Source organism: Equus przewalskii, chromosome 23 (genome assembly GCF_037783145.1).
Source record: "Equus przewalskii isolate Varuska chromosome 23, EquPr2, whole genome shotgun sequence".
NCBI classification, from domain to species: Eukaryota; Metazoa; Chordata; class Mammalia; order Perissodactyla; family Equidae; genus Equus; species Equus przewalskii.
The window spans coordinates 19,643,395-19,664,803 of record NC_091853.1 but is presented as its reverse complement, the minus strand read 5'-3'; the positions used below and the strand labels follow the sequence as shown (position 1 = coordinate 19,664,803).

General features: G+C 37.4%; 1 protein-coding gene across 8 annotated transcripts in view; it reads right to left on the bottom strand.

Moving 5' to 3' along the window:
• Positions 1–21,409, bottom strand: part of PLA2G4A (phospholipase A2 group IVA) — a 149,861-nt gene that overhangs the window by 108,026 nt on the left and 20,426 nt on the right. For 3 of the 8 annotated variants that reach the window (XM_008533970.2, XM_070591576.1, XM_070591575.1), the window contains exon 2: positions 8,014–8,116. In XM_008533970.2, the coding sequence (XP_008532192.1) occupies positions 8,014–8,046 (33 nt within the window). In that variant the 5' untranslated portion in view covers positions 8,047–8,116. Of the gene's footprint in view, positions 1–8,013; positions 8,117–10,025; positions 10,185–13,417; positions 13,490–13,863; positions 14,027–21,409 lie in introns of all 8 variants that reach the window. The other 5 variants (XM_070591572.1, XM_070591573.1, XM_008533972.2 and 2 more) reach the window with 5 other exon arrangements.

Below are 21,409 nucleotides of genomic sequence, written 5' to 3'. Positions count from 1 at the left end.
AATACCTTTAATATTTAAAAAAAAGTCTGTTTTCATTTATTAAAGAGGTATAGATAGTTACAATCTTGTCTGCCTATCATATCTGTAGCTGATCTAAAGTCCCACTAGGACTGAGTTCTTTCCTCTAGCATTCAGCTCTCCATTTCAATCTGCTTGGATTTCCACCGGCCTCAGTTCTGTCTTCTTAACCATGATGAATGAAATACTTGCATACAGTTCACAGGAAATAAGGAGCAAATTGACAACTTTCTTGATATTTATAAGTTAATTTTGGAAACACCATAAATCTTCAAATCATGTGTAAATCATTTTCAAAATAGTGTCAAAATCATGCCCACGTCTTTCTAAGAGCTGTAAAGATTAATAAGAGAGTATCTCTAAACTAAGTAGAAATTTTTGGAGAAAAGTACTCAGTTTCAATCAATGATTATCCAAATAGTCTTTTGATAATCCCTTGCCATGTCTCCTGAGGCCAATATCACATATAATTTCAAACTAGTATGGACTGGACTAGCTTCCGACTTGGATAAGAGACTTGTTTATGTCTCAGGGAGGGTGCCAAAGGAAATGATATTATTGAATCCACAGCCAGTGTTCCCCGGAGGAAACTAATGACTTAGCACAATGCTACTTAGTAGTTGGCAAAAAGAGATGCCATATTTCAACTGACATGTCAAATATAAGCTCAATACTCTGACTTAGTCACCAAGATTAAGCCTTGCCTTCATCTTATATTACCTTACCTTGAGTGTCTTTTTTCATCCATAATCCTTTCCATACTGGAAATCCTGACCCTTTTTCTTTTCACAACTACAATTTCCCAATCATTATGAAAACAGCTACTGTATTAAATTCATTCTGGATAATTATATTGGGATCTGTAACTAAAATGATTGGGGGCTGGGAAAAAGAACCAGTCAATTTGTACAAAATCAATTTGATGATTGTCCTAACCTGTTGAAAGCTCTACTGTTACAAAGAACCAAAGAAACAATCATAAAACGAATCTGGTGGAAGAGAAGGTGGATTCTGCATGCAAATATTTTTTTCTCTGTTCAACTGCCATTGCCTAATTTTAACCCTAACTAAAATTAAAGACTGTTAGCATGATAAAGTCTACAAAATCTCGTTATCAAACCCAGAAACTGTGATCATCACAATCAGCAACAGGCAACTTCAAACAGATCTCAGAAATGTTTTAAAAAGAATTGCTGCATTGATATCATACAAGAGTCATGATACTTTTTTATAAGACGCTTATTTTCAGTTTCACTTCCTGGTGTGGAGTTTCATTCTAACGCATTTAAGAGGCACAGGCATTGTGTTCCTATTCTCCCACATTTTTTAAAGAGAGATCAGTTTTTACAACCTACAGTGCTATCTAAACCTGCTTTAAGAATTCTCAGCCCTCCCGCCCACCCGGCGGTGCATGCGGGCGGGCAGTCGGCGAGGGGGCGGGACACGTCGGCGCTGCCACCACCGCGCCGCTTCCTGGGCTGCGTCCCCGCATCGGTCCCGCGGCGCCGCGCGTCCCGGCCCGGCTGAGTTAAGGACTGTGAGGTATGAGTACACCTTTGCCTTCCTGGACAGGCTCATTAGAACACATGAAGTAGCGGGTGCACTTGGAAAGTTTTCCTCACACATTCTCAAAAGACATTTTGGGTGGCAGAGATACTTATTTGGTTTAGAATTAGTAACTTAGGTGATATGTCGTGTTCATTCAAATCTAAGATGTCTTTTCATTGTTGATTTTCGGATGTGAACGTTAAATCTAGTAGATTCAACAGACTTGAAAATATAGATTTATTTACAGGTGCCATTTTGGATGCTTTATCCTTATTTTAAGGGACTTCTTAAAAACCTACTCTTTATCTTACTTGTTCTTTTTATTAAGTAGTAGGTGAAAGATTCACAACTAAAAGGCACAGACAAAAGTCAGAAGAGTATTTACAATAAAGTGCCTTATATTTTCTAGCTCCATTTTCTGCCTTGGTTTCCTCATCAGTAAAATGGCAATTTTAATATCACCAACTACATGGGATTTCTCAAGGGTCCCCCGGTACAAACCCAGACTCCAAAACTAGCATCTCACACAGGGCAATACTGAATGTCAAGTTTGGGGATAACATCACCATCTGTGGAAATCTCTTAAGATGAGGCGATGACCTATCTTGTGGGGATTGTCTAAAGGCACTATTGATTCAGAGTAAAAGAAGGCGTTGGGGAAGTCCACTTGTGATCACTGCAGATTAGATAATCTGGGTTAACACTTCCCACTGAAAATAACTAAAACTGGGTAAAGTTCTACAAAATAAGTAAGAATTTTCCTAAAAGTAACTGTGATGTTTCATTTGTCAACTTGACCGGCCACCAGGTGCTCAGACTAAACGTTACTTCTGGGCGTGTCTGTGAGGGTGTTTCCAGATACGATTAGCTTTTGAATCAGTGGACTCAAGAAAGTAAATCGCCCTTCTCAGTGTGGGTGGACATCGTCCAATCTGTTGAAGGCCTGAATAGAACAAAAGGAGGAATTCGTCCCTTTTTTCCTGTCTCACTGCTTGAGCTGAGACATCTCATTTCATCTTCTGACCTTAGACTGATATGTACACCATTAGCTCCCGGGGTTCTTAAGACTCTGGACTTGGACTGAATTATACTCCTGTCTTTCCTGGGTCTCCAGTCTGCAGTCGGCAGACCGTTGGACTTCTCAGCCTTCATAACCGCATGAGGCAATTCTTCATAATAAATCTCCATACATAGATCAATCTATCTGCTATGGTCTGAATGCCTGTGTCCCCCCAAAATTCATGTGTTGCAGTCCTAACCCTCCAAAGATGATGGTATTAGGATCTGTGACCTTTGGGAGATGCAATCCCTCGTGAATGGATTATAAAAGAGAATCCAGAGATATTCCTTGCCCCTTCCACCTTGTGAGGATGCAGCGGCTATGAACCAGGAAGAGGGCCCTCACCAAATACAACCAGGCTAGTGCCTTGATCTTGGACTTTCCAGCCTCCAGAACTGTGAGCAATAAATTTCCGTTTCTTATAAGCTACCTAGTCTGTGGTATTTTGTTATAGCAGCCTGAATGAATTAAGACATTATCTATCACCTATCTATCTATCTATCCATCTATCCATCCATCCATCCATCCATCTATCTATCTATCTATCTATCTATCTCCTTTTGATTCTGTTTCTCTGGAGAACCTTGACTAATATAGTAACAAAGAAGTAACAAGATAAGAAGGCTTTAACTACCAGGACAGAGATCAAGGATCAAGGAGAGCACAGAAATGCAGGGAGGTGAGCGCAGTTTTGCCAGGAGGCCATTTGCAGATCCAGAAAGGAGGAGGCTGAGAGACTGAGCAGCCCTGAGGGATTCTGAGCCTTCCAAGGATAAGGACCGGAGCAAACCACCCCGCATTTCAAGTTGAAAACTCCATGGACTGCACCATAGGAAGTCATAGCCCTTCCGTGTACTGCCAGTCCATTTTAGCATCATCCAGGCAGCCCAGAAAACAACTAACCTGAAACTGGGATTACATTTGTCCCAGACTGCTAGTTTTCCTAGGAGCCTGACAGAAGCAAATGAAATTCTCCCTGAAAAATTATTCCTACAGGTAATTTTTCATTACGATGTTAAGCAAAATCAAAGATAATTAGGAAGCTGAGGAGGTATGACACCAAGACCACAAACCAGGGCAATGAATTAACAGGCCCAAAAACAGACGGACCCCTCCATAGAGACAGCCATATTGTACTTACAATGTTCAAGGAAATGGAAGTCAGACTTAGGTATGACTACATGGAACTGGAACTCTAAAAACATGGTTGAGAAGATTTAAAAAAGAACCAAGTAGAAATTCAAGAACTGAAAATAAACTGGGTGACCTTCTAGGGATTTCTGATCTATGTTCTGCAGCAAAGAAACAGAACCATGAACATTCCTTTAAATGCGTGCACATCGCCTCAGGTTAGAGGCTGTGGCGGGGAATGGCTGCTGGCAGGGATAGGTTAGAAGCTTATCACTAATTGTCTTCTTCCTCACTTTTCTAGAATTTGTTAGTGCTCACAAAAAATATATTTGCCATAAACTCATTATTAGTTTGTGCACAGTGCTGTGCTTTTGTAATAGTAGTTTTCTCACCTTTATATTTTTGGTTTCCTAGTAGCAGCATCTCACCTGAGATCCCCTGGACATTCCCATCTTATAAAATTTCTAAAGAATGCTTTTGTACACATAACAACTTATTACTTAATGAAGCCCTGTGAGGCAGACACAGGAGGTACTATTCATGCCCTGCTTTCCATATGCAGCAGTTAAAACTCAGAGTTTAAGTGTTCATGAGCACGTAACCGAAGACTGGGGCCGCCACTGGAACACTAGTTCTTTGATTACGTACCCAGTGGGGTTTTTTCCCCCTGTGTTACCGTAATAATCTGAATAATACCTTTATACATTTTGCTAAAATTTCCAGTCATCCTACAACGACATTTTTCAAAGGCCCCTGTATTTTAGCGGGCAGTCATGCTGGCATACTAGTCATGCTAGCATGTGGTTGACTGTCTCTACTGTGAAGACAACCTTACTTTCTGTGGATGTGGGGCAGTGACCCTCCACTGCTAGTAGGTGGTGGGAAGAGGTGTGGCTTTTTTTTAACTCCAAGGAAGTGATTCATATTTTCGGAGTAAAAAGATGGAAATTTTTACGAATATTTTATACTTGATCTATCCTTGTAAAACTGACGTCTCCTTGGTCCAAAAGAATTTCAGTAAATCCTGGAGAAATAAATATCTTCCAGGTTGGAAAGCACCTCACAACTCTGACATATGGAAACTGAATTCTGCCATATATTTATCACCCCATTTTCTACCACATTCTTCTTCTTTTTTTTTTTTTTTTTTGCTGAGGAAGATTTGCCCTGATCTGCCTCTTTGTTTTTATGTGACCAAATGTAACTACTAGGCCACCAGGGCTGGCCCTCTACCACCTTCTTCAAAGCCAGCACCATTAGAAGCAAGAGAACTTTGCTGACTGTAAATTGCTGCATCAGCCCACAGGATTCTCCAACATGTCACTGCATCACAGGCGTGGTGAAAACGAGTCCAGTCTTCTGTGCCCTGAGGCAGCCAAAACTGCGTTGGCCTGTCTGGCACCATTCATTACTAGTTAACAGGCTTCATTTTCCCCATCATTCCTTTTTACTAAAATTGTTCTGTTGAGTGCGCTCCTCACATAGATTTTGAAAAATATCTTGCTGTGAAAACTAGAGCATGGAATTTTGTCCCTGAAACAATTTACACACACACACTTGCATATAGGTTTTTTTCATACACACACAGCAAGAACAAGAAGAATGAACAAAACTATAAAGCTCTCAGGATCCTCTTCATTTAACAGGGCTATAAATGGGAATACTAATTGAGTGTCCACCTCTAAATGCGGGGAAGGCAATGAAAAATGTGGTACGGGTATGTGGTTTTTGTGTGCTTCGGCATATTCAAGTGCCACATAGGTAATTACTATGGCCTCAATATTTAGCTATAGTTCACAAGATTTGCCAAAAAAAGTGACAGCAATGAGTCTTAAACTATCCAGATGCAGTTTGATTTTTAAATCTGCTCTGCCATGTTAAAGAAGAAACTACATAGCCAGCTCACAAGGTGATTTGACACAGCCACGTGGGGACTGCACAGCAGTCAGTACCAACGCTGGTCAGATTAGGTAGACGAGTGAAGGTCATTTGATATGATAACGTCCTTTGAAATGCTTTATGCTCCAAGCATACTGAACTCCCTTCATTACCTTAAATCATGTACTTTCTCACCTACAGACTCCTTCACATATGCTCTTTTCCAATCCAGAAAAGTCATTTTCTCCCTCATCTCCTAACTTCTACTAAACGTTCAGGTCTATGCTTACATGTCACTTCCTCTAGGAATTCCAGAAGGATTCCTGTTATTAGTTGTTCACGTTGCATTTTCCCAGAGTGATCTTCATTATCTCTTATCGGGGCCCTTAATAAACATCATGGTTATTGTGAATAAATTGCTCACTTCTCTGCTAGACATAAGCTCAATTCAGGGACTCTCTTCAATTCACCTTTGTATCCTCAGAGCCTACCGACAGATAGTGGTACACGATGAGCATTCAATAAATAGTGATAAGTGCTCAGAAAAAAAAAAAACTGAAAATAGATTTAGAGGTTCAATATTGTTACCATGTCACCATCATAACATGCTATCATGTTATCATGATCTATAGAATCAGGACAGTACCAATAAAAATCCTGGCAGTTTTGTGTGTGTGTGTGTGTTTGTGAGTGCGTGTGTGTAAATTAATAAATTGATTCTAAAATTTATATGGAGATGCAGAACATAGCCAAAACAATCTTGAAGAAGAAAAAGTTGGAGGATTTACCCTACCGTGTGTAAAGACATGTTTCAAAGCTACAGAAATGAAGGTAGATTGGTCTTGGGGAAAACCAAGACTAATAAACCAAGAGAACAGAACAGAAATCAAGCCAGGTATATGTTGTTGCCTGATTTACAGCAAAGGTGGCACTGCCATTCAGTGAGGACATGACGGTTATCAGTAGACTAGATAAATAGTTTGTGGTATTCAGATAATGAAATACTACATGGCCATGTAAAAGTGTGGAATTCTGTTACTCATAAGACCATGAATAAATCTCACAGATACAATGTTGAATGCAGACATCTACATGAAGGTCAAGAACAGGCAAACTTATCTACAGTAATAAAAGTCAAATATTCGTTAACATTGTGGAGTTTATTGACTTGGAAAGGACAGGAGCAACTCTTCTGGGGTATTTATAATGTTGTGTATTTTCATCTGGATGATGGCTTCACTGGGGGGATACATACATTAAAATCTATCAAGCTGAACACTTAAGATGTGTGCACTTTATATATGTCTACCTCAATTAAAAAAAAAAAAGAGTCAAACATAAAGAGAAGCTGCAAAGAAAACTGAGAAGAAACCAAGAGCAAAGAAACAAGAAACAGGACCAGAGAAATCTGAAACAGAACCAGCGAAAACTGAGAAGAGTTTTAAGAAGAGGGAAATGACCAGCAAAGGTAGGGGTGGAGGTGGAGGGGAAACTAAGAGTCCATCAGATTCAGCACCAAAGAGGCCCTTAATGTGACTTTTTCGAGAAGTAGAAGAGCTGAGTCAGTTCTCAATGATTCAAGCCGTGAATGGAGGGCGGAAGGCACTACAAAGAATTGTAGGATATGAATCCTTGCTACCCAGGCAGGGACACAAAGAGGATGATAGCTAGAGAGGGACGTAGTGGGAGAGAACCATGTTCCATTTTAAGTAAAAATGAGATAGTGGATTATTTCTTAATATTCATAAAAACTATTTCTGGTCCATATAAACCTAACTGGATCTCAAGTTTTGAATTCATCAAAGAAATCTTTCCTCTGTTTTTTTTGATCAGTAGAGAGAATGCATACTTCCCATGGAGTTTAGAAAATTACATACTAAAATTTGAATTACTCAATTCTTTACTAAAAATTAACCACCCATGGAAGAGTTTGTTTAAACATATCTAACTAAGGGAAAGTTTACAGAATTAGTTACCCTGGAAATGCATACCAAAATATAGCCCTCAGACGCAATAGTTCTTTCATCTTCTCTCCACCAATTCACATCAAGGGTATGTTATGCAGGCTGATATTGGTAAGTGATAACTACATTGTTTATTGTTCCATGAAAGTACAGTACTGTTACAGAAGTTTCGGTATTTTTTCCCTACACTTACCTCTTTTCTGGAAACTTACAGTGATAAAAAAAAAAGAGAAATGGGTTAGTTTTATTATATATCATAGTCTATTTGTACCACATTGAGTTCATATGAGTTTCATTAAAAATCCAGGGTTTGTCATAGAGTCTTTACTTTGTAGCAATATCAGCAATCTCATGCACAGAAGTATATATCTGCCCCCTCTCCCAGAAAGAATATATAAACAGTAAATGACTTACTATAATGTGCTGATAAGGATCTATAAATGACATTTTGGTTTCAATTACAGGAAATCTCTTCACACTTCAAAGGTCTTCTCTGGCACTCTTGGTTCTTTAAAACCTACAAAATAAACAATCACAATTGTTAAGCTTCCTCTTCGATGCAGTTCCAAGATTTAAATGACAATGAGTAGAAACCTTAGGAAGTAAGTCTACTCAAGGGGACGAGATAGATGGAGTTCCCTAATTGTTTATATGAGTGGATATACACACAGAACTTAGGGGAAGGGGAAGCATATCTTGATGGTACTGTTTAATTTCCATGTTTATTTATTCTATAATTATTAGGAAACTCCAGGATTTTTTTTTTTTTTTTTTTTTTGGCATTTGCCAAGTATTTTATGAGAAATTCATTGAAATTACGGAAAATTAAAATGATTTTTGTACTGTTTATAATCAAAAAGCCACATGCCATCGTTTGTTTTCTCAATTTGGTCAGTATTACACAAATTCACAGTAAGAAAGGAATATTTTTCATCTTAGCTATTCGCGAAAAATTTAAAAAGTATATTCATGTTCAACTTCAACTTTACTGCTGACATTTTAAAAATGTTTGTTCATTCTAAGGTGCCAGTTTAATTTGGAAGCAGTTAAATAAAAAGTATTTTAATGTAAAGATACCCTCTATACTTTGCTTTTTTCTTCTACAATTACTCCATATTATTTAAAATCCAATAAACTAGTTAATGAACGTCTTTGTTCTTCCATCATAGACTTTTTCCTTGAGACCTAACAACACATACTTATATTTTAGCATTTTATATATCACATCTAATTTGGAACACCTTTTCAAATATCTTTATTATTTATGATTCGTATGTAAATTCTAAAATGTTTTTATTTCAGAATAAATAAAACATTTTAAAGTTTTAAAACCTTTTTCTTTTTAAACATCCCATTTTAAAAATCATAAAAAATGATTCATACTCATTGTCACAAACATGAAGTATAGAAGTGAATAAAGTGTAATGACTATTTTCATTTTCATGTGTACCCTTCCAGACTATTTCAATGTGTATTTACATATTTAGAGTAAAAAGGAAGTGAGAATTTGAGGTTATTTTTAACACAAATGGGATCTTATAATATACCCTTGATTTTTAAAACTCACTTCCTTCATCATTTTTTCCCAAGCAAAAAGGAGTTTATTTATTTATTTATTTTTAAGACTTCATTTTTTAGAGCAGTTTTAGGTTTACAGCAAAATTGAGAGGAAAATACAGAGATTTCCCATATACTACCTGCTCCCACATTATCAGCATCCCTCAGCACAGAGGGACATTTGTTGCAACTGATGAACCTGTATTAGCACATTATCATCACCCAAAGACCATAGTTTACTTTAAGGTTCACTCTTAGTGTTCTACATGCTCTGGGTTTGGACACATGTATAATGACATGGATCCATCACTATAATATCATACAGAGCATGATATCAATGCCTAAAAAATCCTCTGTGCTCTGTCTCTTCATCTCTCCCTATCTCCCAACACCTGGCAACCACCTCTCTTTCCACTGTCTCCATAGTTTTGCCTTTTCCCGAATGTCATATAGTTGGAATCACACAACATGCAGCATTTTCAAACTGGCTTCTTCCACTTAGTAACATGCATTTAAGTTTTCTCTATCCGTGTTCATGGCTTGATAACTCATTTCTTTTTAGCAGTGAATAACATTCTGTTGTCTGGATATATCAGTGTACTCATCCATTCACCTGCTGAAGGACATCTTGGTTCCTTCCAAATTTTGGCAATTGTGAATAAAGCTGCTATAAACATCTATGTGCAAGTTTTTGTGTGGACATAAGTTTTCAACTCCTTTGGGTAAATACCAAGGGGCATGATTACTGGATCATATGGCAAAAGTATGTTTAGCTTTATAAGAAACCACGAAACTGCCTTTCAAAGTGGTTGTACCATTTTGCACTCCTACTGGTGGTATATTACATTTCTGTTGCTCCGCATCCTCACCAGCATCTGATGTTGTCAGTGTTCCAGATCTGGTCCATTCGAATAGGTGTGTAATGGTATCTCATTGTTGTTTTCATTTGCATTTCCCTGATGACATATGATGTGAAGCTTCTTTTCATAAGATTATTTGCCATCTGTATATCTTCTTTGGTGAGGTACCTGTTAAGGTTTTTGGTCCACTTTTTAATTCGGGTTGTTTGTTTTCTTATTGTTGACTTTTAAAAGTTCTTTGTATATTTTGGATAAGAGTTCTTTATCAGAGTATCTTTTGCAAATATTTTCTCCCAGTCTGCCTTCATCAATTTTTAATGTGAGAAATATGACGTGATACTATAAGAGATAAAAATCACCCATTGTCTCCTATTTAAAAATTATATAAAATGAGAATCCCCTTTCTTCATTCTGGTTCATCAAGAATCATTCTTTTTACTGGGAAAATAACTTTTTAAAAATTAAAAAATTTATTTACTTTAATTATTTCTTAGGTTCCCAAAGCTTGATTATTTTTATCTTCTCATAGCGCATTTTCATCAGGATGAAAATGCAGGCAGCATTTTAAATCAAGATGAGGCCAAATCATCATTCTCATTTTATCATAATAAATTACTATAATCTTTGTCATGCATTTGCTTATTTTAAATCTAATTTTAAAAAATTTTGCTGATAACATTAGCCAGTCACTAATTGCCTTAGCTATCACATTTCTGTTATTTTGTTTGGATCTGGCTATTAATGTCAATAACTTTCAAATCTTTACTGCGATATCATCTTTCCAGTGAAGTCTTCCCTAACCATATTATTTAAAATGGCAGAAACCCCACTTTCTCGCTTTATTGCCATCTAACATCTACGATAAAGTTTTCATTGAGTCTTTTTTGTCTCGCTCTCCTTTCCCTTAATTAGAATATAAGCTCCATGAAGGCAGATGTTTTTTGTGTTTTATTCTTTATGATATTTCCAGCTCCTATGTTGGTACATATGGCCAATTAATATATATTTGTTGAATGAATGAACAAATTAATAAATAAGTGAATATATTTATACAAGAACAATTTTCAATACCAGTTATACTAAAACATTTTAACCAAGTAAAAGAAAGTTTATTTACTATTCATCCATAAATAATATTATCCTCATCTCTATCTTCTATGTCATCTCACTTTGTTAATCAAGTCTGGGATGAGTTTCTCTTTTCCTTCTTATCATCTTCCCCTAATTATCCTCATATTACAAACATGATTGTTCACTTACCACCACACTATCCTGTGCCTTTGATTAAGCTCTAAGTATTCTTGCAACTAACTACATTTCACATTAAAGAAACGACAGTATGAGAAGATATAGGCAAAACTACAATAGGATAATTTGTCACTTTGGTATTTGTATTTGAATTTCTAACACAAGAAATATATATCTACATCAGATGATATGATGGTAACTATTTAGCACTTCCTATTATCAGGATTTTCTGAGCGATTTCTATTATATCTTGTTTAATTGTCAGCAATGACGTAATTGACCAGTGTGGCTGTTGTGTTTACGCTCATTAAACTCAAGATATGTCTACATCAGTTCCCAAGGCAGAGTACAGCTCATACTCAAGAGCTGCCAGTGGAATATATTCTTATGGATGATATACTATGCAAACAGCCAGCCTCATTCTCAGTCTAACCATCCAAATTCCCCTTATATCATTACCCCTCAGAAGTAATTTCTTAAGATGAATCCTTCTTTCAAGCACATGATAGAGCTCCCGGTCCTCAGAGCATGAGGCCTGTAATCACTGCAGTAGTAGCAATCCCTGAGAGCTGCATCCTTCCTTTGCAGAAGCTGAATGTCCACACAATTATAGGGCAATGCCAGGGCAGTACTATCAGGGATGCAACGCCTGAGGGAAAATCATGCTATTTTCTTCATTGAAGCAGAATAATTTGATGAAAACACCACTGGATGTGGGATCAGAAAGACCCTGATTCAAACTCCAGTTTCACAGGCCAGTTTACTCTGCCATAAACGTGAATAGCACTAACTTAACTGTTGTAGTAAGGATTAATGAGTTGATTACAGTGAAAGGCACCTCTCCCATAAAAGATACCCAGTGTATTTCTCTTTTACAATCAAGATCACATGGACTGACCACCAATAACTATACATTTACTTTGAAAGATGCACTGTCTGTTGTCATTATTGTTGTGACTGGAAAATTTTGACGGATTCATCATTCAACAAATACCTACAATATACTTTGCACTATGCAAGGCACTAGGGAGCAACTGGTGAACCAGACAGATGTGCATTATGAAATTTTGTGGCCCTATAGACTCTTTACTTGATACTATCCACAGTGGAACCTTGAAATGTAAACAAGATTATGGTATTCTCACCAAAATTGTCCATTTTAAAAACAGTACTAATGACAGTGGCACAGCAGAGGAGCATCTGCTGGAATCCACGGACTTTCAATTCACAAACAGCAGCTTTACTCAAGAGATCTTCTCCCTAATCTGTGGTAGGCCCTGGGAATGCAATGGTGAATAAGGCATAGCTTTTGCCTTCAGTAGGTAATCTAAGAGTGTCAATAAATGCAGCCTGGTCTGGTACTTCATGGTTACATGTTGCTAAAAGTAATATCACTTTCTATGATTAACGTCTACAATTGGAAGGGAATCTTGAAACCTACTCCTCTGGGAAAATATCTTCAGTGATTTACTCTCCCTTTAGGATAAAGTCAGAAATTTTTAACATGGCCTACAGCTGTGGCTTTTGTACCTATTTACTGCAAAGCAAACAGAAAACCTTTTTACATCACAATATATGAATATATATACACACCTATATAAATAAAATGTGGAAGCAAATTTGATATGGCAGTTTTACTAAGAACAATGGACCCTGACCTTTATTCTATTTCATTTGTTTATTTTATTTTATTTATTTTTTTGAGGAAGATTAGCCCTGAGCTAACATCTGCTGCCAATCCTCCTCTTTTTGCTGAGGAAGACTGGCCCTGAGCTAACATCCGTGCCCATCTTCCTCTACTTTATATGTGGGACACCTACCACAGCATGGCTTGCCAAGTGGTGCCATGTCCACACCCGGGATCCGAACTGGCAAACCCCGGGCTGCCAAAGCGGAACATGTGCATTTAACCACTGCGCCACCGGGCTGGCCCCTTCATTTGTTTAAATTTGGTAGCAACCCACTAAATTGATTTCATGACCCACTAATAGAAGTTTGAAAATGCTGGTCTAAAAGACTTCGAGATTGGATTTCTATCTATCTCCTCCACCTTATCCCACCACTTTCTCCTTTTCTTTCTGTGTGTTTCTCTACGGTTTTCTTTCCTTTCTTCAGACGTGTCATACTGTCTTCCACTCAAGGTTGTAACCTACCTCTTCTGTCCATCCATTTATTCAACAAATATTTAAGGCATAACTGCTATGCATCAAGAATTGTTCCAGTGTCTGGAGAGGCAAAAATGAATGAGTTAGATACATTCCCTTTCCTCTTGGAGCTTACATGTCTAGAAGGCAGTCAGAAAACAAGTAATCCAAGAAATGAATGAAACTGTTAGAAATAGAGATGTATAAAATTATGGGAACAAGCAAGAAGCAGAACTAGAGAATAACCTGAGGCCTGGGCTCTGGAAAGAAGCTAACTGCAGAGGGTGAGGAGGCGATGGGTTTAGAATACAGTGCCCCAGGCAGGCATTTTGAAGAACTGAGAGAAGACAAGGGGCTGGCGAATGGTGAACAAAAGCGAAGGTGGCTTATGATACACAGGTTGGAAATATAAGTGCGGTAGATCATGTAGGGCCTTGTAGGCAACTACTGTTCACCTCGATCAAGCTCACCCATGCTTCAGGACTCAGCTTAAATGTCACTCCCATAGGGAAGACTCCATGACCTTCAGAGTATGTTTGGTCTGCCTGTTACTGGTTCCATTTGCCGTTGTAATTCTCCTTCAAACCTTTCGTTCCTCTTGTACAATGTCTGCCTTTCCTGAGAGAATTGAAGATGTATAAAGTCGGTGACCATACTTATCTTGTTCATAGAGTTATCCCTAGTGCCTTGCACAGTGCCTAAAATATAGTAGGTTCAAGATAAATATTTGTTGGATGCCGATATGGATGGCTGCATAGATAAATATTACTCAATGCCGGGGTTATATATGAAGGAAATTCACAGAAAAGTACTGGCACTCTATTTTGATGTCCCTCTTATTCACTCCTAACTATTCTTAATATCAAAAATGTTAAATATCAGTCTCTAGTTAAAAAAGAAGAAGAAGAAAAAGCAGAACAAGTGAAATTCTAGAAGGGTTGAAACTAGCACTAAAATGTTTAGAGGAACTCTGCTGCTGGTGCCCACAGTTAGGTGTCAGCAACTTTATTTCCTGTTCTCATTTCCAGCAACTCCATTCATAATCTCTGTGTTCACCACTTAACTATTAAGCACTATTGTCACTACTGTATCCTGCAGCAAGACCTGGAAAGAGGTTCCCCTGAGTTTAAAGCCAAAAGCAGGAAATATGCTTAAGATAGCTAACTGCTCAGGTCTACTAGCTTAGAAACTACAAGGTAAATAAATGCTAAACAAAATGACTCATAGCATTTAATCCTACAGCAACTCTCTTTTGTTCCTTAAATTCATTCAGTGCCCGCTCTTCTCTACCTTGATCAGAAATTTTCTTTTAACAACTGGATATATTTTTTTTCTTAATGAATTCAGAAGTTAAAATACTAGGCCTATATCTTCATCAAAAATTAAACTTGATGTAGAGTTGAAGTTTGTCTCCTCCCCCAGCTAGAGCCTATAGGGAAGGGTGAGGTCACTGATTTCTCTCCTCTGCCTACAGTCTAAACCTTCCAAACGTGAAACCTCTGATTTTTAACCCCTCATGGTTGGAGAAGGTTGAAGGGGAGAGATAAGGGGGCAAAAATGTTATTACTTCACAGTACTATTGTAAGCTGGCTTTGTGATCTCTGGGCCTGGTACATGTTAAAGATGATTCTTTCTCTCATGGATGCTTTTGTGGATTCTTCTGAGACACTGTATTTTTGAAATGGTCTTCCCTGTACTCTCTGACATGTACCAATGCATCTCTATTCTAACTGGAGTCTTATGCTTTCTTCTACAATCCCAGCGCATCCTGTGGTCCACGTCCATAGGTCTTCTTCTGAGGCTCCTTCACTATATCAAGCAAACCCCTTGTATAGGGTATAAGACGAAAGAGTTCTCTTTAGTCCATGGAGAATACTCATAAGTATATCCTTTCTTCCAATAGACTCTGAGAATGCAATTACTTGCCATATGAAACTCTCTATTCTGCTACATGCATCCCTTTATATGTCTCAAGCATGACTAGATACCAGCCTACTGCAGGAGACACGTATTAACCCCTCTGATAAACTTTCTGAGTAGTCTTCTTAAAGGCCCTTCTCCAATTGAGGCTTAGGAGGTATATTCCTCCTGGATCTCTTCACCAAAGGAAGAAGGGTTCTGCTCCAAGCAATGCTTCCAAAACAAACAAGCAAACAAATAACAACAAGAGCAAAAAACTCTTCCCAAATCTTCCCCACAGCTCTACTCTTCCAATCCTTTAATACTTGTGAAGTATCTTTGGGGTCTCAGAGTTAAATAATGTTCTTATCCGCCAGCTTTTTTCAAAATGTAAAGAGATAGGCTGTATCACAATCCATTTTAGTATTTGATATATTAGGTCTTATATCTTAGGGTCTTGGCCAAAGCTTCCACTTTACAGTTCAAAAAATGGGTGGATCAGGGGCCAGCCTGGTGGCACAGCGGTTAAGTTTACATGTTCTGTTTGGGCGGCCAGGGTTTCACTGGTTGCCTGGGTGTGGACCTGCATACCACTTGGCAAGCCATGCTGTGGCAGGCATCTCACATGTAAAGCAGAGGAAGATGAGCAGGGATGTTAGCTCAGGGCCAGTCTTCCTCAGCAAAAAGAGGAGAATTGGTTGTGGATGTTAGCTCAGGGCTAATCTTCCTCAAAACAAAACAAAAAAGAAAATATGGGTGGATCAACTTCCAAAATGGCAGACTGAGGAAACTGGGAAACGCTCTCTGCAAAAAGCACTAATAAAAGTGGTCAGAGTCATCACAAACAGCAACTTGGATCAAAGACATACAACACATGAAAAGCATTTAATTTTTTTAAAATCTACTAAATTTCAATAAGAATAATGAGTCTGTGACATTTTAGCAGGGGGTTGCTCCTACTCCCTCATCCCTTAGTTCCACAGTGTGGAAGTTCTAACTGGGAAGGCAGGACAGCCCTAAGGATTTCTAGCTCTGCTGTCTTGCTTTTGGGGGTGTAGAGGGGTGTGGATAACTGTATTTGGAGCAAAGCATGGAAAATTCTATGACCAGCAATGTTGTCAAAAACAAGAGAAATGCCGTAGTAAACAATTAGGGCAGCTTAATGCTAGCATAGAATCCATACTGGTTGGGAAAATCAACAAAACAGCAGACCAGCCAGAAATTTAATAGAAAGATCTGGAGAAAGAGACAAGCAGAGTCTTGCTATGGCCCACTTATTCCAGGTGGTCTAGAAGACTGTGTGTATATTCAAGACTGAATAAGAAGAAAGCTATAGAAGAAAGCTGAGAGGTTCTTACCAAGATATTCACTAAATGTGAAGCCTTGTGAATGCAGAAAGTAAAAACTAGGGAGGACTTGTAAATTCTCTGTACCTTGAAAGCATTCCCTAAGCCACAGCAGATTAAACAGCAAAGGGTAGAAGATTTACTTGCTCAAGTGTTTTAGCAAACCTTTGGCCAATCACAGCTGACAGTTAAGCTATGCTGACCCCAGAGACCCTTAGGAAACTAGGCTTAAAAATAAAAACAAGATTAAAAGTAAAAACTGAGATGACATATCATCAGAGGCGGAACACTGTAGGGGAAGACTCCAGAGAATGAGGTGAGGAAAGTCATGAAAACAAAGAGCAATGGCAACCTCCCCAGGGAGAGTATCAGAATCCAGAGTTGCTATAATATATAACCTGAAATTTCCAATTTTTAGCAACAACAATAAAAAAAAAAAACCAGGAAAATGTGAGCCATACACAGGGAAAAAAGCAGTCAATAATTAACTATCTCTGAGGGACTCTAGATTATGAATTTAGCAGACAAATATTTCAAAGCATATGTTCCACAAATGTTCACAGAACTAAAGGAAATAATGCTTAACGAATTAAAGGAAAATATGGCACAATAACATATCAAATAAAGAATAACAATAAAGAGATATAGACATTAGAAAAAAATAACCAAATAGAAATTCCAGAGCTAATAAATAATTGAAATGAAAAATTCACTACAGAGTATCAAAGTAGATTTGAGTTGGCAGAAGAATCAGTGAATTTAAAGATGTATTAATAGAGATTATCCAGTTGGAAGAACAGAAAGAAAAATAAAAAGAATGAAGAAAAATGAACAGCCTCAAAGACTGGGGCACAACATTGAGTAAATTAATGTGCGTGTAATGGGAATCTCAGAGAAGAGGAGAGAGAAAAAAGGAAAGAAAGAATATTTGAAGAAATAATGGCTGAAAATTTCCAGATTTGATTAAAAACATGTCAAAAAAGGGCTCAACCAATTCCAAGTGGGATAAACACAAAGAGATCCAGACTTAGACACATCATAGTCAAGCTCTTGAGAATCCAAGACAAAAAATCTTGGAAGTAGCAAGGGAAAATAGGTTCATTGCATACAAGGTAACCAAAATAAGATTAACAGGTGACTTCTCATCAGAACAATGGAGGCTTGAAGGCAGCAGGATGACATATTCAAAGTGAAGAAAGAACAAAACTGTCAACCAAGAATACTATATCCAAGAAAACTATCCTGTAAAAAAAAGGAGAAATAGAGACATTCCCACAGCAATAAAAACTGAGAAAATTTTTTGCTAGGGGACAAAGCACTACAAGAAATAGTGAAGAAAATTCAGGCTGAAAGGAAGTGACACCAGACAGTAACTCAAATCCACTCAAAGAAACAGCACTGAAAAAGGTAAGTATATAGACAAGTTAAAAATATAGCATAAATGGGGGCTGGCCCCATGGCTGAGTGGTTATGTTAGCGCTCTCCGCTGCAGGCGGCCCAGTGTTTCGTTGGTTCAAATCCTGGGCGCGGACATGGCACTGCTCATCAAACCATGCTGAGGCAGCGTCCCACATACCACAACTAGAAGAACCCACAACGAAGAATATACAACTATGTACCGAGGGGCTTTGGGGAGAAAAAGGAAATAATAAAATCTTTAAAAAAATATATATATAGCATAAATGTATATATTTTTCTCTTCTCTTCGCTAATGTAGAATTTGATTACATAAAATAATAATTATAAAATTGTATTTTGGGATTATTTAAAGATGTAATATATATGAAAATAATAGTACAAAAGAGGGAGGAGGGAATGAGCTATAACAAAGTAAGGAAATAACGCCAGATGGTAACCAAATCCACAGAAAGAAATGAACGATGCAGGCACACCTTGGAGATACTGAGGGTTCGGTTCCAGACCACTGCGATGAAGCAAATACCATAAGAAAGTGAGTCATCACAGAAATTTTTTGGATTCCCAGTGCATATAAAAGTTGCATTTACACTATACTGTAGTCTATTAAATGTGCAATAGCATTTTGTCTAAGAAAACAATGTACATACTTTAATTAAAAAATACTTTATTTCTAAAAAATGCTAACCATCATCTGAGCCATTAGCTAGTCCAAATATTTTTGCTGGTTGAGGGTCTTGCGAAAAATGCAATATCTGTGAAGTGCAATAAAGTGAAGCACCGTGAAACAAGGTATGCTTGTACCACAAATGGTAAATATGTAGGTCAATATAAAATATTCTATGAATATAGTTTTTCTCCTCTCTGAGTTTCTTTAAAGGACATAGAACATATAAAGTAATAAATTACAATTCTGTATTATTGCCTTTATAACATATATCAATGATATATATGATAATAGCACAAAGGAGTGTGAAGAGATTGAAACTAAATTAGAGCAAAATTTCTATATTGTACTGGAATTACGTTATTATTGACATAAAGTAGATTGTAATAAAGTAAGGTGCACCTAAAAATAATTCCCAGAGCAACCACTAAGAAAATCATTCAAAAATATAGTTAAAACATCAACAAAGAACCAAAATGGCCCACTGGAAAAGATCTACTTAACACAAGAAGCTGAGGAACAAAAAAGAAATAAACATAGAAAACAGAAAGCAAAATGGCAGATGGAAATCCAACCACAACTATAACAACATTAAATGCGAGTGGATTTAACACTCCAATCAAAAGGCAGAGGATGTCAGACTGGATAAAATCTAATACATACAAAAGACTAAAGAAATCCAAATAAGATTTATAGTTTAATTAATAGCATTATCCCAATGTCAGTTTCTCGGTTTCGATAATGTACTACAGTTATGTAAGATATTATTTTGGAGAAATCTGGGTAAAGGGTATATGGGAACTTTCTGTAATATTTTTGCAATTATCTTAAATTATTTCAAAATAAAAAAGTTATGTAAAAAGTCCAATACAGGTGGATAGATGTAATTTATATGTACAATTTTCATCCCAAACTAATGTTTGAAAGAAGTAACAAAGCAGTCATATGGTAAAATTATTGGATACGGTTCATTTTCTTCAGGATAAAAACTTTAGTCATTAGTGTCAGACAGTGACAGTGTTTTCAACTCCAGTTACAAATAGGCACCCATTCATCCTCTTTTCTCCCTAAACTGGTAATAGTAGCAGTAGATAATTTACGTTTCTGTGGAATTAAGGGATTTCTGTCCAGCTAGCCAGATTAAAAACTAGACAAATGGTTTTGTCCCATAATTAGTTAGCTCAGTCCTGGAAACCTCACAGCAATTAGGTTGCACAACCACTGTCATGAATGCTTATAAAACAGGAGTTTTTTTGTTTTTGTTTTTTTATTACTAAGCTGAATAACCTAGTCTTGGTGATTGTACCCCATCTTTTAAGTCTGAAGCAAGAGATATGAAGCTGATAATTTCTTTTTTTAACTTCTTTCGTTTTTTTTTTTTGGCTGCCCTGTAATCAGAAACTTCCTGAACACTAATGAGAGGGAAATGTAGATACTCTTCAACACACATGTCTGTAAGCAACACAACTGCTGACTTTCAACAAATGCTTAATAGTGTGTGGCACGTCCAACACTCTTTTAGTCACATTGTCAGGGCAAGATGGACTTTCCTGGGAAGAGTGAATAAGAACCAAAAACACAGACCAGGGTGTTTGGTCAACTCCTTTCCCTGCATAGAGTGATAGGACAACAGGAAAAGAAGAGGCTATTATTAGGTTTGCGGCATCTGGAGGAAAGAAGGCTAGCAACGCAAAGGATCCTTTTCTCTTTCCCTCCATTCCATTGTGTCACAGAGCAGAGGAGGTGATAAAAGGCTCAGCAACGAAGCAGTGCAGGCTTCCCTACTGGAGGCAGACTGATGTAAGTCCAAGCCTGTCTCCTCCTTTCTCTGACTGTGTCATCTTGATCCTCAATTTCCTTATCTGTACAATGGGGAAATGGCCCCCACACCTCACAGAGGCAGTGGGAGGATGAAATGAGAAAATGCATGTCAACCATTGAGCATAGTACCTAGCAGGTCGTAAATATACAAAATTATCATTTGTTATTATTACTGTTTATGAAATGGATGCTTTTCTCCAAACTACTTCAACTTCCTGAGACTTATTCGGCCTTTTGGAGATTTCTCAGAAATTCAAGTAGGCAAATTTGTTAGCACCCTTTATAAAGATTGTGGACTTTTTCATACTCAACAAGGAGTTTTAATAGAGATTAAGAAGTACTGTTGTTTCTGATCTATTAAAATAATCAAAAAAAATACTGCAGCCCTGATTTGTCTGCTTCCAAATTCAAAGCTTTCTCCATTATGCTGGATATAGAAAGATGTTCTAAAAGCATAAAGGGCAGTGTATTATTGTTTCCAACTTCATCATTCTTACGTAGATATATAGTTACTAAGGCATTACTAAAGTTTTAAGTTCTTAAATTATTTTGCTAGTGGTTTTTTAAAACCTACGCTGAGCAAAAGAAAGTAGGTTTTTTAAAACCAATAGGCACAGAGGAATGAAAAAACAACAGGAATTAAGAGAGGTAAATGAACTAACTGCTTCATATTAGAAATGCCTTTCAAGCCACACTCTTAGTAGAGAAAACAGAAGAGAAATTCCCGTTCCCAAGGAAATCAAACAGCATGCCAGCAGATACAAAGACACAGATTCATTAATAGACTAGGTCTATTTCTCAAGCCAGGACCCCAACAGTATGAAACCTGCCTCTCATGTCCCACAGTAAGAT